The sequence below is a fragment of the Jaculus jaculus genome, chromosome 1, assembly GCF_020740685.1.
Source record: "Jaculus jaculus isolate mJacJac1 chromosome 1, mJacJac1.mat.Y.cur, whole genome shotgun sequence".
Classification (NCBI taxonomy): Eukaryota; Metazoa; Chordata; class Mammalia; order Rodentia; family Dipodidae; genus Jaculus; species Jaculus jaculus.
The window spans coordinates 4762215-4788785 of NC_059102.1; the positions used below are offsets into that span (position 1 = coordinate 4762215).

At 46.4% G+C, this 26571-nt stretch overlaps 1 protein-coding gene across 1 annotated transcript; it reads left to right on the plus strand.

The window, feature by feature from the left end:
* Positions 1–16750: 16750 nt before the first annotated feature.
* Positions 16751–25862, plus strand: LOC123456622 (buccalin-like). Its single transcript, XM_045140164.1, has 2 exons — positions 16751–18127; positions 25755–25862. Exons 1-2 carry the CDS (start codon positions 16751–16753, stop codon positions 25860–25862), a joined length of 1485 nt encoding a protein of 494 aa, XP_044996099.1.
* Positions 25863–26571: the final 709 nt, after the last annotated feature.

A 26571-nucleotide genomic window follows, 5' to 3' on the forward strand; every position in this document is an offset into this window, starting at 1 on the left:
GGGATCCTGTTCTCCTAGCACAGCTGGTTATGCCGAGTGTCAATTCAGACCTGGCCACATTCGAGGGGCCACCTGACCCCTTGGCTAAGATCAGGAGGCAGTCAAAAAGAGACTGGATATATCACCCTCTGTGGGACTACAGGCAGAGTTTTATCACACAGAACCACTGTGAGGAACAACATCCAGGCTGGGGGATGGGATTCACATAGGCCTGCCTGCCCATGTGGTTATCTGGACAGCCGCTTGGGGTTTGCTTGCTCAGCCTCAGGTTATGTGAATGGCATAGACATAGCTTGTAATGGACAAACTTAGTGATGGGATTTTTGTTTTTAAAAAAATTAATACATAAGTTGTCAGTTTACCTCCTACAATGCCTGATAATTTTAGTGCACATTCTCAACTTGACTTGATGATGCAGTAGTGGGATCCTATAAAGTCACACCCAAATACTGAGGCAAAATAGATAAAAACTTTATTTTTTTCCCAGAGCTATCTGTAACCAAACAATGGGCTAACAATCTATTAGCCATTATCTCTGGAGCTGAAAGATAATTCCCACTTCCAGATGTTGTGTAAAATAGATACATCAAAAGCAACTGTGGTACTCAGGGAGACATGCCTGGGACCACATAATATCTGGGTCCAGAACTAGGGAAACCTGATGGTCCTAATGAGATATGTTGTCGAGTTAGGATTTTCTGATTTGGAAGTTGAAAACAATAAAGGTATCCAAGAACCGGGTTGGACACCTGAGCTACTCATTCTGAGTGCCCAGTACCTCTGTAAGAGACATTGAGCAGTACCACTCCTCTTGATGATCCAAGAAAATGACTTCGAGTGTTCCATTCCAAAGTGTAGCATTCCCATGAAATCATGGGCCTGGGATCTCCAGCTGGAAAGTGGTGGGCAGAGGCTGTTCCTACCATAGGCCGTTAAGTCTCGGTGAGTGATGGTGGGCTGTCTGCAGACACGCGAGCGTCTCCAAGCAGATGAGACGCACTGTGAAGGGAATCCTAATAATAATCATGAAGTAAAGTAATAAATTACCCCAGCAGAGCCCAGGGTGGTGGGGGCGGGGCTGTGAGGAGGGAAATAAGTCATTCCCGGGGCCTCAGCTGAGGACAAGTGAGCAGCACCAGGAATGGTGGGGTCTGGGTACACTCGGAGGCAGGGAACACCTTCTGGGAGGGGCACCCCAGCCCCTTTACCTACAGATGTGAGGAGGGGACCCCATCTTGAAAGCACACATCTAACCTCCAACTCGGAGCAGATACTTCTCATTGCCCGAAGTTAACCAGTGCTAAAGAAAAATGCATCCAGTGGGCAATCGAGGGACAGTCAAGAAGACTTCCACCAGAGCCATCTTGATGAGCATGGGCACCATGGGGTCCAGCAGTGAGTAGAAGTGGCTTATAGCCAAATGGCAGGTAGTCAGTGGACAGAAAGCAGCTAAGGGGACATCAAGATGAGGAGGGTCCTGGCTAACCTTCAGTAGTCTTTCCACGGACAGACCAGTCTTCCTGGGGCTGGAGCATGGGCCTGGCTGGTCACTGAGCGTGGGAGGGGCTGGCAAGCTGACTTAGGGCTCTTAGCAGCATTAACTTACACATGGAAGGTCAACGATATGAGCAGAAGTTTCAGAAACCTGAGCAAATCCTGGCCAAGCAGGGCAAGTTTGTGAGCAAAGGCCTGGGTGAAGAGACCTGACCGCACGGCAGCCCACTTCCGTCCTCAGCACAGTGTAGGCAGGCCTGCTGAGACGGGAACTGGGGTCAGTGAGAGATGCTCTCGCGGAACAGGGGAAGTGTGGAGTAAAATCGCGCAGTGCTGGGCTGGGGAGGTGGCTCAGTTGGTGGAGTGCTTGCTTAGTGTGCACTATCCCTTGAGCTCATAGAGCAGGCACCTGTAATCCCAGCATTTGGGAGGTTGGGAGTTGGAGGCAGGATTAACCAAAGCTCAAGGTCATAGTCAGCTTCATAGTGAGTTGGAGGCCATCTTGGGATGCATGAGATTCTGCCCCTAAAAATAAAGAAGACAGGAAACTTGAAGGAAGGAAGGAAGATGAATACTCCAAATTAACAAGGAGAGAATAAACAGCCAGTAGTTAATTGCACCAGAAAAAAAAATGCAAAAAGAAAGAACAATGCAAGTAATAATTCATGCATATCACTATCCATCATGAGCCAATGCCCACCATGTTCATCATGAACCAATGCCATTTTCTTATTAAATGGAAGAAAACTCTGTCACATCTCTCCACAGGGACCCTTTGCGCCCATGCTTTTCTCCTCAGTGGGACAGAATCAATGTTCTAGAACTCTAGTCCTCCTCTGCTCCATAGTGGGGGCAGACCCATGAAGGTCTCTATGTTATGAGCATCCAGGGGAGCCCTGCTTTGGCACTGACTCCTTAAGGCTAGGGTTCTGGACTTTTCCCCAAGGAATACCTTTCAATCCATTTTCATGTTCCTATGTGATCCACAAGGAAATGGGCTGAACAAATCCACAGGTTTCTGACCTATGAAGCTGTCCCAGTATTTGACATGGTACATCCTATGAAGACACACACAGCCTGTAATTTACGATGATGCTAGCCAGCCTTTCCCACCACCACTTGCCCACTGACTGGGAGGGAAAATAGCTCAAAGCTGGCTTAGTTGAACCTTGTGAAGACCCAGTGAAAAGATTCCTGCAATGAGTTCTCTGTTCTTTTGGGGAGGGAAGACTATTGTTTCCAGGAAGCTCTTCCTGCCTCCAACTTCTACTTGAGGGTCTGTGGAGGGTGGTGGCAGGGGAACACACTGGTCTTCAGCGTGACAGGACATGTGCCTTCTCTACGTGCAACTCATCTCTATCTTATACCTGGAGCCTGATTTGGGGTCCCTTGTTTGGTTCCTGTACACGGGAGAAGTCAATAGACCTGCTGGGCTATTCCTGTAACTGCTCCCCTTGCGCCTCTCTGCCTTGCGCACTGGTTTGAAGGCAGCCACTGGGCTCATTCCTCAGGGTCTAGCTCCTAGCATAAGCCTAGGAGAAATTGGGAGTCATGTGAAGGTCAAGGCAGCTAATGTGTGGTCCCTGTCACTGCTCTTATGTGCCCAGTTTTGTGGTCCCTGGAGTAGATCTTTCAAGGTAAAAATGTACATCTCAAAGAGATGCCTGCACTCTAATATTCACTCTGACATTATGCACAGTTACAAGTTTTGAAACAAATGACATAGCTATTGATGGATGGATGGATGGATGGATGGATGGATGGATAAGGAAAATATAGTAGATTCTCATAATGAAATAATATTTAACTTTAAAAAGGAGGAAATCCTGCAATTTATGGCATGAATAGGGCAAGAGGGATTTTAACAGTGACACAGAGAGACACAACATGTACCAAACTTCCTGTGGAGTATAAAGCTAGTAAATACTTAGCAGGAGCAGGGTGCAGGGGTTGGGGTGGGTCTGGTTATACAAGAGGCATAAGTAATGTAACTTTAAAATATGCCAAGGTAGTAGGTCTCATGTTATGTGATCTTCCCACAAATGAAAAAAGAAAAGAAAAAAAAAAAGCTAAAAAGAAAAAGAACGTCTACCCGTATCACAGGAAGCTTGGTAGCGGTGACTAGAGTGGCTCTCATGGGTGCATGATGAACTCCAGTGCAGCAACCTTGTGCACAAAACTCAGATAGTTTTCCTATTTTGGTGAAGAGCGCCAGTGCAATTTAGATGGGCAATGCATTAATTCTATAGATTTCTTTTCATAAGATAGACATTTTTACAGTATTGATTCTTCCAATCCATGAACATGGGATGCCTTCTCATTTCCTAGCATCTATGTAACTTTCTCTCTTAAAGGTGTTAAAGTTTTCATTGTAGAGATTTATCACCTCCTTGGTTGTTTATTCCAAGGTACTTATTTTTGGTGAAACAATTGTGAATGGGAGTGGTTCCCTAATCCCATCCTCAGTACATTTATTATTGGTATATAGAAAAGCAACTGAATTCTATGTGTTAATTTTGTATCCTGCTACTTTGATAAAAAAATTTATCAGCCCCAGTTTACTGGTGTAGTCTTTATGATCCCTTATAAATAGAATTATATCTACAAATAGTGATAATGTAACTTCTTCCTTTCCTACTCATAACTCTTTTATGTGTGTCACTTGCCTTTATTGCTAAAGCTGACTTCCAGTACTATATTAAATGAAAGTGGATACTCATGTCTTATTCCTGATTTTAGTAGAAATGTTTCATGTTTTCCCCATTTAGTAAAATATTGGCTATAGATTTGCCATAAATGTTATTTATTATATTCAGATGTAGTCTTTCTACTTCATATCTTTAGGACTCTCATCATGAAGGGATGTTGGTTTTGGTCAAATGCCTTTTCTGAACCTATTAAGATGCCCACGTGATTTTTGTCCTTGAATCCATTTATATGGAATAGTACATTTATTAATTTGCATATATTGTGCCTTCCCTGCATCTCTGGAATAAAATCCACTTGGTCAATGTGAATGATCTTTTTGATGTGTTCCTGTGTTTTGTTTCCAGTATTTTGCAGAGAACTTTTGAATCTAAGGTAATGAGGGAGTTTTGTCTGTCGCTTGTTGTGTCTTTATCTGGTCTTGGTATCAAGGTACTTCATAGAAGGAGCTTGGGGCTGTTCCTTCCTTTTCAATTTTATGTAGTAGTTTGAGAAGTATTGGTGTTAATTCTTCTGTGAAGTTCTGATAAAATTTATGAGTGAATCCATCTAAGCCTGGACTTTCTTTAATTGGAAAACTTTTGAGTAACTACTTTTATCTCATTGCTTTTTATAGGCCTGTTTAAATGGTTTATCTCACCTTGCTTTTCTTTTGGCAAGTCACATGCATCTAGAAAATCAACCATGTCTTCTGGATTTTCCAGTGTAGTGGAGTACATATTAAGTTATGTCCTTATGATTTGCTTTCATCATTCACCTCAGTAAAGTCATTTAAATGACAATGTTATGGCTCCAATATGGAGTCTCCCCAGACAAAGGCTCATGTGTTAGGGGACTTGGTCCCAGGCAAAGGAGCCATCTCAGCAGGTTCTGGAACATTTAGAATGTGTTACGTAACGGGAAGATGAAGATCACTGGATGTCACTCCTTGGGGAGATATATTTTTTTTCCACTTCCTGACCCCTCTTTCTGCCATGAAGTGAAGAAGCTCTTGCCACCGCCACCGCCACCATGGGGGCTCCAGAACAGAGGTCCCGGCAACTGGACCCCTGAGGCTTGAGGGATGTGACTCTTTCCTCCCTTAGGTTGTTTCTGACTTTGGTATAGTGATTACAGCAACATCGTGGTACCAACACAGCAAGCAGAATGAAGCCCAGGGGAAGTCGCTACATCACCTTGGTAAGGGTCATAGTCACAAGCTTCCACCTGCCCCCAGTGAGTTCAGTGGCTCAGGGCCAAGGCCAGCCACATTAGCCCCCGGGAATACAGAGTGTAGGAGGTTAGAAATCCACATGGATGAGATTCAAGGAAGAGAGAAAAGAAGTTTGCTGTGTGGTAGTCTATAAGTAATGAAAACAAGATTGTAGTACCAATGTAAATAAAAACAAAGACAGTGGACATCAGTGGGAGATCTCCCTGGGAGAGGTGAAACTCTGCCTCCATTGACCTGAGTGCTGCTAACAAGGGGCTGTCCTGGCTCCTTGGCTTGGTAAGCCCAGAGCTTTCGTGGTCTGTGGCCATCAGCAGCACCCCATCTCTGAGAAGGGGTCTGCTGGGCAGTGGGCGTCATGGACGGCAACACGAAGGGACACAGCACGAGAGAAATAACTTTGATGCCCACTTCCATGGTGATTAGAGCTGTTAACCTTTCAGCTGGAAGAATCGCCAATTTTTTTTTTTTTCCCTCCAAACAGACAGGGACATTTACTTTCCAAATGCACACACTCAAAGCACCTGTGATTAATTTTCATCAGAGCACCGTTTTCATTTCTGAGCTGCAAAACTCCCGAGCTCCCGGCCCCACTATGTCAAAAATGCACAGTGGCAGACTGGCATATAGAGCTATTAATAATTTGTTCTATGTGTTACAGATGTTGCTTAAATGAACGGTGTTCTATCACTATTTCTTGACATTGGGGCCCTTGGGGTGGCAGGCTAAGACCCAGATCTGTCTACAACCTGCCTGTTCTGGAAAGAAGGAAGGAAAAAAAAGTGGCCCCTTCGAGCAGAATCACATTCCAGCTCGCAGAGCCAATTTTTCAGATGTTCACTCGTTCCCTCTCCTTGTTCCTCTGCTCAGACCTCATCTGGCTGCGGTGAAAAATGATGTGGTATAATTTTTTATTCTGTGCTTGACACTCTTCGGTGAGGCGATGTGCTTCCTTGATTCCTGAGCCCACAGAGGTCATGAAATTAGGAACTACATTTTTTGGAAGCAGCCCAGAAAAAACTTTCAACTTGGACCATGTTGAGCGGGGAAAACAAAACTGTTAATTGTTAGCCTCTCTCTTGCTCTCGGGCTTCTGAGGAGCACAGAGCACGTTTCCTGCGTGTGCTTTTCACATGAAAACCTGGTCAGGCCACTGGGTAGAAATGTGTATTAAACGTCCAGCTGAAAATGGACGGTACAGTTGAATTTTGGCAGCAAACAGTGTAGGGTTTCTTAGACTTAATTCAAATAATGAAATCAATAGGTCATGCTACAGTTTCAACTTTCCCTAAACAAATTTATATGAAAAATGATATTAATTTATCTGAGATTACTTAACCCAAGAAATAGATTTTTCTCTGTCACTTCTGAAGGGTAGGGAGAGAAGAAAGAGATCTGAACTATTACAAAACAATGTAGAGTAGATACTTCAGGGATCTAATAAACAAAATGTGTCTCTTCAGTTTAAATTCATCACAAGTGCCTTGTTTACCAGTTCTGTGGCTGCAGCAATTTTTGAAATGCTAATATAGGAGTTCTCTTCAGCCCCCAAGCCAGGGACTCTCCTTCCAAGCAAAATACATGTGTCGGCAGGCTGCCCAAGTTTTCCCTTTTTCATACACACTTTTTAAAAATGCCACACAGCAGTGAGCTCTCTGTGGAATATTCTAGCAAGAGTAAAACCCGAAGGTTAGCCATCCAAGTTGAAGCCAAATGGTGCCAGATAAAATTCCAATTTGGACACGGTTCCAACTCACACTGCTTTCAGCCCATAACCTTCTCCGAACAGTGCAGCCAAAAGATTTAATAGTGTCACCGGTAGGGCAGGCATAAATAGTAACTTTTATTGGTCACTACTTAGGAAATGTCAAGAGGACTGCAGCTCAGTTCTGGTTTGCATTCAGCACCCACTTTGCACACCTAGCTAGAACTTGGAAAATATTTTTTCATTGTGACATATTAGAATTCCATGTGAAAAATCACTTTAACCCATGAGACTTCTGAGATGGAATTTAGCAGCCTATTTCTTGGTGGTGGCAGTGAATCCCCACCATCCGCCAGATACCTCCACGGCCTCAGTTCTGTCTCGACAGATTGATGTCACCGATGTGGGACCAGAGCTCACTGTCTGACCTGGCTACTAGGCCCATGCAGACAAGGGAAGGGCTGTCCCTGCCCGAGGCAGAGCACAGCGCACTGGCAGCGGGAGGAGGCTGGACAGCCTTTGCAAGCACGGAAACAGCGGGGCCTGGGAGGGAGGGGGGTCGGGCTCTCCGCGTTGGTTCCGAGCGCAGAAGCAGAGTCACAAAGGGTGCTCCAAGCCTGCTATCACTCAAGCTTCGGCTTTTGGTAACACGTTGAGCATCTGCCCGTGTCCTGTGATGAAACAAGGTCTACTCTCCTTTAAGGACAGCCCAGGAGTGGAAGTATGGTGCACCACTGGGCGCCGATACGTAATCACTTGGGTTTCCTGAGGGAACATTTCGGAGTAGGGTGGCTCTCAGTCGTAGATCTCTGGGCCCCTACTGGTCCAAGAGATGGTGGTGCGTGTGTGGTCATGGGAATCTCACTACTCTGAGCCCTATGTCCCAGGATTTACTTATTCCACACCAATGGCATCAGTGTGTGTTGGGAAGTGATCCACACTCAGGATTTCTGTCTCCACACTTTTCCTCGCCGACCCACTCCATCTCGTCACCGTGCACAAGCTCATGAGACTGGTTCCCACGGGTGTGGAGGGGGAGGGTCAGTTCTGACAGCTGCTCTACTGGGGGGGCTCTCCAGGGTCCCTGTCCGAGGAGTGAGCTGGCCTCTTCTCACAGCCTGTGGTGAACGGCCTTCAGATCTCTGGACACTCTCTGGGGTGGAAGCCCCGTGGGAAGACCCTTCCCTTCTCCTCATCATTTCCTAGACCAAAGTCATATCTCAAGGCCTCCTGCAACATAAAGCCAATCGAAAAGGAAAACCCATCTTGTTTAAGGAAACTTGAGACCTTCCTATTGCAAAGCCAGCTCCATTTCTCCTTCTTTTCATTTGCTGGTGACTTTAACAAATGTTTTAAACCAAATTTAGAACAGCTGGCTTTCCAGAAATTGCTGAGACATAAAGAAATCATTTCTTTCAGTGCCATACCCAAGTAAACAGGCATTTAAACCCAAGCTCTGAAGAAGACTAGCCTCTTGTGGCCCTGGTGACTGAAACACTGGCCTGGGGTCAAGGCAGATGGTATTGACCTGGTCAGACAAAACGCCTTGTGTGTGTGACAATGAGCATGGGGGAAATTCGTTTATACAGGGCTCAGGTGGGTTTCTTGCAACATGCATGAAGACCGAGGCAGCAAAATTCCACCGATGAAAGGAAGGTCTGAGTGAGATGCCTAGGTCCACAGTAGGGACAGCACTCAGGGGAGGAAAAAAGAAGAAGAAGAAGAAGGAAAAGAAAAGGCCTCTCTTTCCTACAAGGCGTGTTTACGGGCCTTGCTTTTTAAACTGGAGCTCAGAGTGCACATTTTTTCTCATTCTTTCTGCTACTTGTCAATTTCTTTCTTCCATCATCAGAACCTGTGGCCTAAATTTGCTTCTAGAATTAAAGCAAAGCAACAAAAGTCATACAACGACCCTCATTTCAGCTCCAGAGGTGAACCTTGCATTCTGGAACATTCTCCACTTAGTGCTGGAGCTGTGCAAGCTCCTGCTTCTGATTAAAATCAGAAAGCCAGCTTATAGACACGAAAGGGAAAGGCTTTTCCTCAAATATGATTTCTGATGGTATAATGCAGCCTTCTATTCCCCCAACAGCACTTACTCGTTAATATGCCAGATATCAGGGAGCTGGGATCACTGGAAACATGTTTATTAACGTATTAAACGCAGTGTAAGGACCCAGGGCCAACACTTCCACGGACAGCAGGGCCCAGGCTGCCAAATGAAGTCCACATGCCACAAGCCAGGCCCACCCCCAAGAACCACAGTGCCAGAGGAAGGGAGACCTTGCACAGACGAATTCCCACAGAGGCACTTAAGAAGCCCACTTAAAATCCACCCAAAGTGTTAGCTTCTGGAGTCCGTGTAAATGCACGGATTAAGCTGAGCCCAGAGGTCCTGGCTTAGAGAATCCTTCCAGCATGATGCAGACTGCCATGGAGACATGGCGCTGTGTGTGCTGGTCCCATCCACAGACCCAGATGTGCCTTGTGGCCCAGCAGCCAGAGACCTGGGGAAAACCAGAGACTCCCTCCAGCCTGCTGGCTTAGGGTTTGGGGTTATGGGCTGAAGCAGGACATCCCTGGGAAGCACTTTCCCCTCACTAGAGCAGAAGAGCACAGATGTGAGCTTGGGAAGAGTCCCCACAAAGCCCCTCTGGCTTCCTTTGTAGAGCACTGAGTCTGCCTGGCTAGCAGGACTCCTCGCTCCTCACTCAGGGCTCCAGTGTGAGCACAGCCAGCGGCCCTTGCACACAGATCGTCCATTAGTGCATGGAACTGCTAGCAAGCAAGTGCAAGCTGCGGTTTACCTTGAGGGCTTGAAGTCTTTCTTGTGGAGGGAGCATGTGGCACGTTTACAATTGATGCTGTTGTTGTGGCTTCATCTTTGGATGCCCTGGCCCTGAAAGGTGCCCTGTGTGCCGGGGGACTCCCTGAGCCTGTGGGCTGGGGGCTGTGCTGGGACAAGGGAAGAAGGCAAGGTAAGGTCACGAAAGCAACAGCAGCTTGCTGCCCCCAGTGCCTGTAAATCCAATGGACTTGGCACCTCTAGGTCCTCAGGCCTCTCAACGTCCACCCCTCAAGTTCAAGGCTGCTTAGCTAGAGATAGGCAAGTGCAGCAGAAGTAGGGGAAGCTACTTTAGACGAGCTGCTGGAACACGGAGCCCCAGCATCGAGGTGCACTCTGGGAATAATGGTTGCCCCCAATGAATATAAGAGGAGAGCCTCTGGCCCGGCTTCAGGGAGGGCATGCAGTTGGGGTTGCACTTACCTGGAAAATCCTGCTTTGAGCCCTTGAGTTATGGTGCTGTAGGGATGCCTTGATGTGCAGGGTTCATGGAGTACTGCAGAGTGGCCAGGCTGAAGAGCCACACTCTGGGTGGGAATGGTCTCTGCCAGGCTTTACAACACAGACCTGGCACATAGTCAGGACACAAAAACTCGAGTTCTTCCATCTTCAGTGATTAACAAGAACCATTAGATGCAATCGCCTCAGTGTGGGGATGCCACATGGGATGATTGATGCAGAGTGAGTCTGGCACTGTGGCGGGGGTGGGGGGCAGGCAGTTGGTTCCATGGACTTCCAACTGGCCTCTGTGCTTCCAGGTGTGATCAGCAGCCATGGAAGTGATGTTCCTGACCCTGAAAAGGTATGTCCCAGTAATAGACCTATTGCAGATGCACCCATTCGGACAGAGAGGTGACAGACCCTGGTCACAAGTACTTAGGTCACACTTTAGTGGGGGAAATGTTGATGCCATTATGGACATATGGATGCATTTTTAAATATATCCAGAAATAGGCACAGATATTTTATGATGTATTATAACTTTGTGTTGACATTATATAATGTATATTATGACATAAGATACAACTTCCAAAAGTATGAGTCACAAATAATATAACAGGATCTAATATTGTTTTCCTATAGACCATGGGGTCACCTGGCCATCTTGCCTGGAGCTTGCTGCTCCAGATCACAGAGTCTTGATTTGGGGATGCTCATGCCACTCTCTCTCAGTGTGACAGGAGGGTTTAGAGCAGAGACTTAACTGCTCCAGACCTACTTCCAACCTTGTGATTACCTATCATCTAGGTATCATCTATATATCTACCAGTTGTTGACCACCTATCTATCTTGCTGCTCCTGCCTCTGTCTATCCATCATCCATTTATCTTCACTCTATCCACGAATCCAAGTAAGATTTCTTTGCAAACTGCTCGGCTATGGCACAGAAACTAATTTACAAATGATAAGGTGAAAGAATCCTGAAGTCTGGAGAGGCAAAGGATCTGACCAGATAGTCCTCCAAGGATGTCTTAAAACATGCTTTGAGAGGTGAGCCCCAAAGGAGATTAGAAAGGAGAAGTATAAGGCACAGGCTGAGTAGGGACCACACATCAATGGCCCTAGGAAAGCATACTCCCCCATCCCTCAGGGTCCTGTGGGTGTGAGGCAGCAGCACCAGGAGGGGATTGGAACACTCCCTTAGGAATTTGGAGCTTGCTGCCACGTGCTGGACTCAGTGTTCGTGGGTGGGGCTCTTTGTGCATCACATGTAAGTTACCTTGACACAGGTGCTGTAGCATGTCATTTACAAATATATACCAAACTTATATGCCAATCATGAGATACATTCCACACATAGCCACAGAAGTAACAATTGCATGTACATATGTGTACATATGTATGCATATACATGCATGGGCACAGCACAAGTATGTCTCTCGTATGTCATATCCTAAAAGGTGTATTTAATATATAATATACAGAGATTATAAAGTACATGTATGCATATGTGTGCATGCACAAAATTGGTAAATATGTACTGTCCATCTGTGTCCTGTCATGACTGTTACAGTCAGGTCCACATTGCTGGTAGAAATCACCCAACCAAGAGCAGCTTGTGGGAAAAAGAGGATTATTTTGGCTTACAGACTTGAGGAGAAGCTCCATGATGGCAGGGGAAAATGATGGCATGTGCAGAGGGTGGACATCACCCCCTGGCCAACATCAGGTTGACAATAGCAACACAAGAGTGTGCCCAAAATTGGCAAGAAGAAACTGGCAAAAATACCCATAAGCCCACTGCCAACAATACACTGCCTCCTGGAAGTGTTAATTCCCAAATCTCCATCAGCTGGGAACCTACCATTCAGAATGCCTAGGTTTATGGGGGACACCTGAATCAAACCACCACATTCCACCCCTGGTCCCCATAACTGATATCCATACATGATGTAAAATACAATGCATTCAGTCCAACTTTAAGTCCCCATAGTTTTTATCCATCCCAATGATGTTCAAACATCCCTATAGTACAAGCTCTTTTAACTGAGCCATAATAGCCAAAAAAATTACCCCCAAGATCCATAATGGCACAGAATAAACATTCACACTACAAAAGATGGTATTGGGAATAGCAAAGAATTAATCAAGCAATACATGACTTAAACAGTCAAACACCAAATTCTGTAGCTCCAAGTCTAACAACTCTAGTTAGTGACAAATCTCCCAGTCAGATAACTAACCAACAACAAAAGTCTCTGGACTTCCAATTCCGCCCCTCCGGCTAGGCTACTCACAGTTTGGGAAAACTTCATCGGGGCTGGCAGCTCTCCTTAGCAGCCATCTCATGGTCCCAGCATCTCCACTGGGTCTCCACTGCACTCCATGGTTCATCCTCATGGCCTAATGGGGTCTCCATGCAGGCATCCAGCAAATCTGCTTCACACTGCCCATGGCCATTTCCAAAACACAAGACCATGTTGCAAACTCAATGACCCTCTCTTTCCTGCATTTCTTATACTCCACGATACCAGGTAGGGTGCCAATTTGTTAATCAAGTAAAAATAAAGCAGACTTTGAAGAACAGGACAATCCCTGAGCACTCAGGCCCCTTCAAAAGAGTCCACATTCTTCTTGTTGCCCCAGCGCAGGTCAGCTAGCCCAATTTCAAAGGTTGTAATCTTTCAGTTGCAGCTGAATGGGCAGCAGTTCACCCAAATATTTTTCTTTCTGTGCCATATCCCTCTGCTCACACCAGTTCATTTCTATGCAAAGCAACCCTGCACAACTTCTCAGGACACATGCATAACAAACAGCAAGCCTCACACAAATTGCTAGCCATGACCAGGCAAAGCTCTTTCTTGCCCTCATAAGGCAAACCTCACAGTCCATAGTTTTTATTGCATTCAGGTCTTTCAACTCTGACCAGAATAGTCCATTAAGCTGTATTTACAGCACTGTAAGGCATCTCTTAGGCCAAGGTTTCAAATCCTTCCACATTCCTCTTGAAAATCAGCTCCAAAAGGCCAAAGCCACATAGTCAGGTGTCTAATAGCAATCCTACTCCTCAGTACCATTTTTCTGTTGCAGTCCAGTTCACATTGCTGGTAGCAATCACCCAACCAAGAGCAGCTTCTGGAAAAAGAGGTTTATTTTGGCTTACAGGCTCTAGGGGAAGCTCCATGATGGCAGGGGAAATGATGGCATGAGCAGAGGGTGGATATCATCCCCTGGCCAACATAAGGTGTACTGTAGCATCAGGAGAGTGTGCCAAACACTGGCAAGGGGAAATTGGCTATAACACCCATAAGGCCACTTCCAACAATACATTGCCTCCTGGAAGCATTAATTCCCAAATCTCTACCAGCTAGGAACCTAGCATTCCGAACACCTAAGTTTATGAGGGACACCTGAATCAAGCCACCACAGTGATAGTATACATATACTATATGTGTGTGTATCTCAACAGGTGGGTAATGTAGAATGGAAATGTGACCATTTATACATGTGTGTGTTGACACTCATCCATATGTGCAAATGCACATATGCACGCGCACACACACTTGCGAGTTGCTGATACAGATGGAGAGCACTAAGGCCTTCCAGCACCCATCTGTCTTTCTGCAACAAAATCAGTTACCCATCCATTCCCATAAAACCTACAGCTCCCCAAGGGAAGCTGTAATTCAGTTAGGACATGATAGATGCTGTGTGACACATGACTGATATGCAATAAGTAATGTAGGTACATACTCAGAAATACATATTTGTAGAGTCCTCACTAATAACCTATCAATAACATAATGATTTTCATGTGTAGGTCTCACTAAAATGCAGGCACCAGAAGAATGAATTTGGATTCACCCAAGAAGTGAAATTAGTGTTGCTTAGTAAGAATGAAACAACACATGTAAAATCATAGGGATTAAAAGGAATTTGAGAGGTTTAGAAAATATTTTCAATCTAAAAATATCCTTACTAATTACCAAGGTTGGGTTTGGGAGTGACCCAAGATGAGTCAGAGCCAAAAGTTTGGGGTCTGAGCATCAAGAAGTAATGACCTCTGAGCTAGGCTGTGCGTGCCCAGCTCTGCGTTGTCTCTGGGTTTGCAATCATAGAGCTCTGACACTATGCAGTTAACACAGACAGACAGATGGCCAAGCTCCTTGCCCAGCTCTGCCAATGGTGATGGCTTCTGTGAATCCAGCACGGCACAAAGACCAGAATACAATCTGTGAAGGTTTTTCCAGTTTTACTTCTTTTGGTTCTCTGCAACCTCAGCGTGTGTGTGGATGGTGGGATATCCCCCACGGTGCAGAAATCCCCATCCTTCTCCTGCTGTGGATAAAAGCCCATTTCCACCTCCTTCCCAGCCCAAGCCCTTGCTCCATGTCTTGTTTCCATCACTGCTGTCTTGTTAACGCAAGAACGTTTTCACATGGAAGCGCACAGGGCATGTTCTGGTACAGGCATGGTGTCCCTGTGACTCCTCACTCCTGTCTTGTTACCTCAAGAACTTTATTCACATGGAAGCACAAAGGACATGTTCTGGGACAGGCATGGTGTCTCTGTGACCCATCCAGGTTGTGCTCATGCGCAGCCTATCCCTTTCCCTATGGAGTAGTATTCCATACGGTATGCCTATAGGACATGTGACTTCTGGTCATACATATAGAGAATTTAAAACTTATGTCCACACATTCATTTTGCTGTGAATATTCACAACATCACTGTTTATAACAGCTTAAGCCTGGGAACAGTCCTTCAGTGATTAAACACAGTCTCCACCTCCCTTCATTTCTGCCTGTCAGTGTGACCCTACCACATGCTGACAACTTCCTAGCTTCTCATTACACACACCCATGCATACAGAGACACACACACACACGCACACACATATATATATGCATACAACTATACATGCATGCACACACTGTGTACATACATACACATATGTGCATACATGCATACATACACACACCCATACATGCATTTGCATACACACACACTATACACACACACACACACACACATATACACACATACATATTCATACACCCATGCACACAACATATATATATATGTATATATATATATATATATATATATATGCACATACACCCATACATGCATATGCATGCACACTATATATATTTATATTTATATTTATATTTATATTTATATTTATATTTATATTTATATTTATATTTATATTTATATTTATATTTATATTTATATTTATATTTATATTTATATTTATATTTATATTTATATTTATGTATATACATATATACACACATGCACATGCATACACACACACATATACATAGAACATATATATACATATACATAAAAACACACACACACATACATGCATACACAGCATATATATATACATACATGCACATATACATTTTTACACACATACATGCACATACATACATAAACACACACTAAATATATGCATACACACATACATGTATACACATAATACACATGCATCCACATACATGCATATACACACCATAGAGATAGATAGATATACACACACACATACATGCATAAACACACCCATAATGCATGCACACATGAATGTACACATATACATGTACATACACATTTATAGGTACATACATACACACATGTACACACAAAAACATAAAATACACACCTGTGCACAAACATAAAACCCCGCACGTGTGTTGAGAGGCAGTGTCTGGCACCAGTGCAAATCTATGTGAGGAGTAGGAAGAGCTCCAAGGACAGAGGTCAACGGATGCCAGTGCTTACGGCGCTAAGGGACATTGGTCATTGGCACCCCCTTCTGGCAGGTTCCTTGCTAAGAAAATCCATGACAGTGGGAGATACCATGCTCCTGATAAAAGATGGGGGGTGACATGTGTTGGGGGACAGAGGATGAGCCAAGCTGAATGGGCACCTGGAGCGTCTGAGTGTTAGTGCTTATCATGGCCTATGACGCTTACCCTTTCGGTCCTTACCTGAGAAACAGGAAGAACAGTCTGAGTCTAGCCTACCTCCACAGCTATAAGAACCAAATGGGAAAACTTGAACAGCTGTAAAAATATAAGGCACGGTTTTTACATTTATCAGTTCCTTGAGGGAACTGGGCCAGAGTTGAGGAGCAGGCCAGACACCCCTGCATGCTGCCACACATACTTAACAGCTTGATCCTAAAATATAGCATGATTAAAACATTTTGTACTTAGGAAATACCTTTTAAATGTGGAGAGACCCTGGGGATGGAAGGACTAGGTCTGCATGTCAGAATGGCCATGGCAGCTTCACAGAGCAGTCTCACCTGAGAGAGCCATGGCAGGAGACGCTGGAGATGGACACCCACACCTTTGGTGGCATTACCCGGGAGCTGGAGATGGACACACACACCTTTGGTGGCATTACCCGGGAGCTGGAGATGGACACACACACCTTTGGTGGCATTACCCGGGTGATGGAGATGGACACCCACACCTTTGGTGGCATTACCCAGGAGCTGGAGATGGACACACACACCTTTGGTGGCATTACCCGGGAGCTGGAGATGGACACCCACACCTTTGGTGGTATTACAAGGGAGCTGGAGATGGACACCCACACCTTTAGAGGCATTACCCAGGTGCTGGAGATGGACACCCACACCTTTGGTGGTATTACAAGGGAGCTGGAGATGGATACCCACACCTTTGGAGGTATTACCCGGGTGCTGGAGATGGACACCCACACCTTTGGTGGCATTACAAGGGAGCTGGAGATGGATACCCACACCTTCGGTGGTATTACCCGGGTGCTGGAGATGGACACACTCACCTTTGGTGGCATTATCCGGGAGCTGGAAATGGACACCCACACCGTTGGTGGCATTACAAGGGAGCTGGAGATGGATACCCACACCTTTGGTGGCATTACCCGGGAGCTGGAGATGGACACACACACCTTTGGTGGCATTACCCAGGAGCTGGAGATGGACACACACACCTTTGGTGGCATTACCCGGGAGCTGGAGATGGACACCCACACCTTTGGTGGTATTACAAGGGAGCTGGAGATGGACACCCACACCTTTAGAGGCATTACCCAGGTGCTGGAGATGGACACCCACACCTTTGGTGGTATTACAAGGGAGCTGGAGATGGATACCCACACCTTTGGAGGTATTACCCGGGTGCTGGAGATGGACACCCACACCTTTGGTGGCATTACAAGGGAGCTGGAGATGGATACCCACACCTTCGGTGGTATTACCCGGGTGCTGGAGATGGACACACTCACCTTTGGTGGCATTATCCGGGAGCTGGAAATGGACACCCACACCGTTGGTGGCATTACAAGGGAGCTGGAGATGGATACCCACACCTTTGGTGGCATTACCCGGATACTGGAGATGGACACCCACACCTTTGGTGGCATTACCCGGGTACTGGAGATGGACACCCACACCTTTGGTGGCATTACCCAGGAGCTGGAGATGGACACCCACACCTTTGGTGGCATTACCCGGGTACTGGAGATGGACACCCACACCTTTGGTGGCATTACCCGGGTGCTGGAGATAGACACCCACACCATTGGTGGCATTACCCAGGAGCTGGAGATGGACACCCACACCTTTGGTGGTATTACCCGGGTGCTGGAGATGGACACACACACCTTTGGAGGTATTACCCGGGAGCTGGAGATGGACACACACATCTTTGGTGGCATTACCCGGGTGCTGGAGATGGACACACACACATCTTTGGTGGCATTACCCGGGTGCTGGAGATGGACACACACACCTTTGTAGGTATTACCCGGGTGCTGGAGATGGACACACAAATCTTTGGTGGCATTACCCGGGAGCTGGAGATGGACACACACACCTTTGGTGGCATTACCCAGGAAATGGACATGGGCAAAAACCTGTGAAACCCACTAGGTCAGAAAAAGAAGGCATCACTGAGAGTTTTCAGGGAGAAACCTTTCCTACCCCCTTGGTTCTCTCTGCACTTCGGGGTTCCTTATGAAAATAAAAACATCCAAAAACTTTCCCCTGAAGGATGCACCCATGTCAGTAGGTTGCTTAAGGACCAAATGATGCCCAGCGGTGCTGGTAAAGTTGGAGCCTCTGGGCAGCCATAGACAGGAAACCATTCCCTCCGACCACCCCCATCCTCAGGAGCCAGCAAGCTTTCCAGACAGGTAGTGTGCCACTCGTTTAGCAGACCCACCTGTCTGTCCCTAACCAGTAATGGCCCACAAACTTAAAAGGTTCCAGTAAAGAAAGATTCAATGGGGAGGGAAAGGTGTGCTGAATAGGGCCTCCTGTCCCCACCCTCACCCTTGCTTTCCTGGGTTTAGGTCCCTTACCACCTAGTTTTCCTCCTCCTCCGTGCAGAATGTTGGCTCACTGCCTGAGTGCACAGGACTATCCCCAACCCAGTTTAATAGCAGGAAGGTCAGCTTTCACCTGGTGACTGCGCAGTTTCATAGAAACACACTTCCCAGCTCCAGAGAGGGTCCCTCCTTCTGTGAGCCTTCCTCGGCTGTGCCTGGGTGGCGGGGGGAGGGGTTTCTTAGACAGCGGCAGGGGCTGTGTTGGTGGGTGCCATTCTTTGCAGTCCAGAAGTGCGTTTGGTAGTGGGACGTGTGCCACCCCACTGCAGACTACAGAAGGCTCCCTTTGTGCTTAGCACCTGGTGGGGCCATGACGGCATGTGCCCAGGATATACCTCAGGATGCCAATGCTACACTGCCACACCACCCTTCTCCAGCAACTCCAGGAGTCAGACGTGGAGGCGAGAAAACAGTCAAAATAGTAGGCTCAGAAGTAGACTTCATTAAGCATTCAATTGTCTTGCCCCAAATGATATTCCTGGGAATTTTGCTTAAAACCATCCTTCACTGTCTTCTAAGACAGAAAGAAAAACAGTCTCCAGCTTTAAACTGCTCTCAACACGTTGCTCCTGGCAGACGTCAGTGTTTTAGCCCAGCATCGAGTGCAGGGGCCGGAATTCTAAATCGCTTTGCAGCAGGCTATATTTACAAATTGATTTTAAAATGCAAATGCTTTGTTCCCAAATATGAGTGAACTAGTTATACCTTGAAACCTCAGAAACAAAATTCAAATAGTCCAAGACACTTATTACACAGTCAGGTATGACCACAATGTAAGATATCTTTAAATTCAAGGGAAATATACTCAAATTAGTATATTCAGGCACATAGAAATTTGGGGTCTGTTCTTCTTTCCTTTAAACTCTGCCTTCCTCTCCCCAAGGTGGGTCTTTCCCAACCTTGCATTGAGGTTAGACTTTAAAACTCTGCTTACACATAGAAGGTTACCCCATGAGTTGGGGGCACACTTACTTGAAGAAGGGGATACACTCAAGGCAGTGTGAAGGCTGTATCCTGCACTTTCACGAATCCAGGGGATTTCTTCAAGGCTTGACACATGTGCTCACCTCCTTCCGACACTGTAGTTCATTCTTGCCAAGTGACACTTCTCCTAAACCAGGTAGGACCAAGGTTCAAGTTCAAGTCTGTAGGCTTCTTTTAGCAATAAACCAGACAGCTGAGAGCTGGCTGTTTCTCTCAATAGAGTGGATGTTCAACCAGGGGCAGAGCCAAAGACTTGGGACAGGATGAATAGGACCTATGTTCTGTCTTTGTGGTTCACTGCCATTGGGCTTTGCTGAACCTCTGGCTCCTCATTGGTAGGAAAGCAGTAGGCATCTTTCCAATCCTCTCTCAAGCTGGTTACCAAGACTGAATGGCCTCAAATTATTTTGTTTGGTATCTATATCCCTCACAGGATTGTTGGGAATTAATTAATGTTGATGAGAGGTTTAGTAATGCTGTTTTCTTATGAAACTAGCTAAAGGGAGTTACAATAGACTTCTCTCTCTGACATAAGAGCAAAGACAGTGGTATCACAGTTTACCCTTCTGTCTGCAGGTAGGGTACGCCACACCGACATCATGGACCATTTTAGTAGCTTTTAATAGCTTCTTACAGTATCAGATAAAATCACCAAACAGCCTGTGATTAGCCAGACCTTCCCTATCCCTTTTACTGAAGCACCATGAAGTCTTCAAGGTAAAATTGTTGGGTCAGGAAGAGCCAGTACCAAAGCTTCCTCTTGTAATCCAGCACTAAGACGGAAGTTGCATTTATTTTTATTTTTATTTATTTATTTTTTGTTGTTGTTGCTGTGATTGGCAGAACTTCTTTAGACTCATGGCTGAGGAACACGGTCCATCTTGACAGGGAAGGCCTGGTTGCAGGTGCATGAGGAGGCTGGTCACATTGCATTCTGTAATGAAGAAGGATAGAGAGAGAGAGAGAGAGAGAGAGAGAGAGAGAGGGAGGGAGGGAGGGAAGGAGAGAGACAGAGAGAGAAAGAGAGAAATGCTGGTGCTCATTTTACCTTCTTCTTTTTACTCAATGTAGGATACTAACACATACAGGGTGGGTCTTCTATCCTCATTTAAAGCTTTCTGGAAGTGTCCTCAAAGACATGGACAGAGGTACGTCTCCTGGGTGGTTCCAAATCCAGTCAAGACCAACCATTCAGAAGCCCAGAGTGGACACAGCATGCCCAGTGTGCTCAGCTGAGAGCCGCAGGAGGAGCCGGGAGTCAGTCCAGTTCCAACACTGATGCACACACAGAACCGCATACTCTGAGCTAAAGCAGGGGCCTGAGCACCTGACTGACATACTCAGCGACAGATGTGCGAGGTCTGAGACCCACCACCGGCTCCAGAGCAAAGCGACACTGTGACTAGTTTTGTGCCCGCTGTCACCTTCTAAGGGGCCTCAGCTTCCTTTGGTTTCCCACCATCTGCTATGGTTGAAAGATCCTTCCATGTTCGGCTTGGAATGCCTTCTGCTGCTTGGTGTCTGGGGATAAGTATGAGAATTCCAAGGAAAGGGTTTCCATGGCAACACAACCTCATGGAAGGTTTCAGAACTTTTACCTCCTACTTCTAGTTCTGTGGCACTTCAGAAAGCACAGACGTTAATTATTTGCCCTGAATTTGCTGTACTGGGCAGAAGAAAGCCAAGCTCCAGGCGGACTGTCAGGACCTTCCTCGGCATGGGTCCAAATGTCATTCTGGAAGTGAGTCACTGTCGTCTCATGTCCTTTCTGTCAGACAGGTCCAAGTATCAGAAGGCCATTTGCCTTGCGCTGTGCAAGGCTCACCCTGGGCCTTAGAGGACAAGCCTAGCTTCCTAGTATTGCCTTCTGGTTAGCCTGGCAGCAATGATGATCACATGTGGATGATGCCTCTCTCTATAAGCTTTTGGAGGAGCAGAAGACTTGCCCATGAAAAACACACAGCATTCCCACATTATCACTGAGGCCCCTGGTCCTGGCCTCCCTAGACGTCTGAGCTTTGAGGCCGACGAGTCTGCTGGAACTGGCTTCAGGGGACTAAGAGCCCACAGTTGGCTTCTGGGATCACAGAGTAGTTTCCAAATCAGCATGAGAGGGTCTTTGCAATGACTCTCAGACATCCTTATTGAGGACTTCTGGAAAACATACTATGGAAACAGTTTTCCACTGCCTATCTCTGGGGCCCTTGTGGTGGTTTTGATGTCCTTGCAAAGCCCCAAAGTCACCTGCTCCTAAAGCACTCAGTACTGGCTGGAGGGCGGGCCAGGTACAGAAGCAGGAGCCAGAGGACACTGGCGGAGCAGCCCTGGGCATGTGGTTTGCCCAGCGAAGATGACACTTCGATCCTTCTTTGAGGATTTCACCTTCCAGCATATAATTGTGCAAAGCCAGGTTTGGTTTTAAAATCAAGAGCCTGGGGGGTATGAGACTCACAGGCCAGGCAAAATGTTATCTGGAAAGCTAAAATGGGGCTTCCTATGCCCTTCCCCACAACGTGCGTACGTGCGCGCGCACCCCCTCATGCTGCACAAGTTTGGTGCTATGTACCTGTCCCACTCTGTGATAGACCCATAAGCCACACACACTGTTGACTGTCCTCCTGATGGTCACGCTGGGCTCACAGGACAGACAGGGAAAAGGAGCTGACTCCCAGAGGATGCTTTGGGTGCCAAGGTCACCCTCAGCCCATTGTGAATGGAAAACCTCGGCTCTCGGGACTTTTCTCTGCAGACTGAGGGAGGACATGTGCTCATTGTCTTAGCAAGCTAAGCCAAGTCTTCATCCATGAATGAGATGCCAGAACCTTCCAGGGTATCTCCCAGCATCAGCACACACATCAACCAACACTCGCTACTGACAACATTGAGTTGGGGTGGGGAGCAGGATTCTCCTGTAATCCCTCACTGCTGACAAAAACCTGCTTGGAGCCTTTGCCTGGAATCACTGTGGACTCCGCTCAGTCATGCCTTTTGTGTGCTCTGTCCAGCCAGCCTGAGCCCAGCTGGGGCAGGTGAGGTCTGAGAAGCAGCTCTTGTATCGGAGCTTGCAGATGCAGGGAATATCGGGGAGCCGTGGCTCTGGTGTGACATCTTCTTCATCTTCCTAGTTAATGTGAAACTGGGAAAAAGCGTTTGTGGGAGAGGCCGTTACCTCTGATAGCAAAGACAATTAAGCACACAAGAATTTATACTGTAAGTTGCTGTTGGTGCATGCAGACATTGGCCAGTATTTCCCCCTCGCAGATGTTACAGTAATGGTGTCAACACTTTTATTTCTTTGTCCATAAGCTGGAAATTATGGCCGCTTCATAAATTGCTAACGTGCCCAGAAGATGGAGGCCCAGCTGCACAACACATGAGTTCAGGCTCCTGCCTGGGCCTCATGTTTCACGATGACCTCAGTTTCCTGTGCTGAATGGGAGCCCATGCGAGTAAGTACTTGTAAACCTGTTTCTGAAGAGTGGAGTTATGAAGAGGTGCTGCCGTGTCAAACATCTGCTCCGTCCATTACGCCAAGTGGGAGCTGGGAACGTACGGTAGGGCAAAACGTCAATAAATTAAAAGTCTCCTGTGAGCACACTTTCCAAGTATGTGCCGATTGGAATCAGGAAAAAATCCTCATGAACAAGAAAAGAGGGAGACTGGCTCCCTCTTTCCAAGCTGGTCTGGGCACCAGTAGCTTCAGCCTGGGTTTGTTTATGGAGTTGGTGTAAATATGTTAGTAAATCCAGGAACAAAGGAGATTCTGGTCCTTCAGGAAGCCACACTCTTTTTTTTGTTATCTTTTTAATGCTATATTGTACATCAAAATCTGAGAAGGATAAAATAAAATCAATAGTCATGACTATTAAGTAAGTTGATCAAAGACAGCATAAATGTGCAGATATTTATGGTATATGGGATTTGACATGGTTAGGGTGTTAGGTCGTGTCACTAAGAACATGGATTCCGTCACGATTGATGCATGCATTAATTCACAATGGGGAAGTATAGACACATGCAATGGAGTCTGAAGTTGTAAGATTATTATCACAGGCTGGTGCTCCAGAACAGGAGGTTAGGAAAGGGGCACCCTGCACTCCATTTTGCCCACCTGCACACATCACAGCTCTGTGCAGGGACACCCCATCCCCTTTCACCCACCTGTAAACATTGTCATAGCTCAGCTAAAGCCTGTCACATACACGAAGCAAGACCAAAGAGTCAAGAAATTGGAAATGGAAGGCTTGCTAATTGTCACCGCCTTCTCCTTGTCCAGACATCTTCCCCTCACATCATATATCAGAGGCAATCCACAACATGCATAAGCCCACATCATTGCAGGTACGAGAGACCAGGTCTGGATGCACCATGCAGGGTTAGCCCTGGCAACAGTAACCACAAGCAAGGCTATGTGTGTGGCCATAAGTGGAGGAAGCAGTGTGGCCTGCAGAAGGGGGTTTTTCTTCAGGGTCACCAGAAGAGATGGCCACCCTGACTGACCAATGTGTGGTGGCATGACTAACACAGTCTATGGGACTGAAGTCCATCTGCTGGTGACTTCTAAGATGCCCGCAGCCTTGATTTTACCTTCCTCTCAAACCACCATCCTAGCAGAAGTAGCTGTCAGTACACCTCAGGCCCCCAGTCCTGATTGTCTGCCTCACTTCTTCCTTAAATGCACAAAGGATGCACAATGCACACAATCAAGTCCCTACCTCAGTTTCTCTTATGTATAAAAAGAGCTATGTGCTGGCCATGGTGGTGCACGCCTTTAATCCCAGCACTTGGGAGGCAGAGGTAGGAGGATCGCTGTGAGTTCGAGGCCACCCTGAGACTACATAGTTAATCCCAGGTCAGCCTGAGCTACCTGGATAAACAAAACAGAACAACAGCAACAAAAAGCCATATGATGGTGGTGGACAAGGACTCACTTCAATTTTTTTGAATCATATTTGTAAAACTCAGGTACTAATCTAAGATGATAAATTCGAAAGCTTATTCACATTATGTAAAATTATTCAAAACAGATGGTGAAGTCAATTTAAATGAGGGTTTTATTCTCTAAGAACAAGTGCTTTCTCTGGGAAGGCAGGAGACTAGACTGTAAGCTGTTTGACCATTGACGTGGCCAGCAGCCACCTCCTCCCGCTCCCCTGTGCACTCTGAATGTGGTTCTGGGAGGTGGCCCTGTGAGAGAGAGGCTATTTTCAGCGCCACCGTGCCAGCCACAGAGCCATTGTGAGCCCCGGGACCATCCCATTTTCTGTTGGCTTGTTAAGCAGAGTGAGAATTCAATGAACATTTGGCTACGAAGTCATTGTTCTCAGCCACCATTTCTAAAGTGTCTTCTCATTCAGACAGACTTGGTTTGAATCTCCACACTACCCTCTTCTTTTTCACCAGAGGGGTTGGAAAGACTGGATGAGTCAGCAAGGAGAGATCAGAACAGATGGAAATACGGACACTTCCTAGCAACACCTCTTATTGTTGTTCTTTTCTATTTTTGCACGTGTATGTGGTGTGCATGCGTGCTCATGTGTGTGTAAAGGGTATGCATGCATATGGCTGTGCCTACATTTGGAGACCAGAGGTAGTCATCAGGTGTCTTTCTAATTGCTACTCATCTTATTCTTTGACACAGAGTCTCTCACATGAGCCTAAGGCTCACTGGTTTGGCTAGGCAGACTAGTCAGTGAGCCCCTGAGATTTTCTGAGTTCGCTTCCCCAGTACATACTCCCATAACCAACATCTCATGTGGGTTCTGGGCATCTGATCTCTGGTCCTCATGCTTGCACAATACGCATGTTACTCGCTGAGCCAGCTCCAATTATTCACATTAATGAATTTTAATGATGAGACAACAGCAAACTTCTATTTTATCCATAATTGACTTGGAGAACGTCAGTATATGAACATACTGGAAAGTGGTCACTGTCCCACTGGGTATTCCTCATTTGTCCCCTTTCTTCCATCCCAGCCCCCTGAGGGCTTCTGCAGCGGGATAACTGGTGATCACCTTGGGGTCTTGTTTGCCTGTCAGTCCCTGTGGAAGGGCAATGCCCCACAACGCATCTTCCCACCCTGAGGCTCTTATGTTCCTTCCGTCCCCTCTTCGACAATGTCCCCAGAGCCTTGGAGGGCATGTCACACATCTCCCTTACTGTTGAGCTCTTACTTTACACTTTGATGAGTTTTGGACCTCCTGTGTCAACCACCATGCAACCTGGAGAAGGTTCTCTGGCTCGACGTGAGAGCAGCACTCATGTTTGGTCTAGCTCCTCCTCTGCGATGCCTCCTGGATCCTACGAGGTGGTGACAGAGATGACTCCTATAGGGGCTGAAGAGATTGCTCAGCAGTCAAAAGCACTTGTTTGCACAACCTGCATCCCAGGTTTGATGCCCCAGTATCTTTTTAAACCCAGATGCACAAGGTAGCTGATGCCCCTGGGATTTGTTTGCAGCAGCAGGAAGCCCTGGCATGCCTATTCCCTCACCCTCTCTCCTAGCCAATAAATAAAAATATTTTTAAAAAATGACTCGCCCAGGGCTAGAAAATTGTCTTTCTCTTTTTATCATCCTGATGGATTTTGGGGCTCCCTGTTATCCACTGCCAATTGCAAAAAAAGCAAGTTCTCATGCTGGAGAGATGTCTTAGTGGTTAAGACACTTGCCTGCAAAGCCTAATGGCCTAGGTTAGTACACATGTAAAGCTGAATGCTCAAAGAGGTGCATGTATCTGGAGTTTGTTTGCCATGGCCAGAGGCCCTGATATGACCATTCTCTCTATCTTTCCT

What these genes read in the sequence shown, in the direction of transcription:
- LOC123456622 (XM_045140164.1), top strand. Translation starts at nt 16,751, where the DNA reads ATGGACACCCACACCTTTGGTGGCATTACCCGGGAGCTGGAGATGGAC. An exon ending in TCTTTGGTGGCATTACCCGG is followed by an intron (nt 18,128 to 25,754) that starts GTGCTGGAGATG and finishes CTTCCATCCCAG; the next exon opens with CCCCCTGAGGGCTTCTGCAG.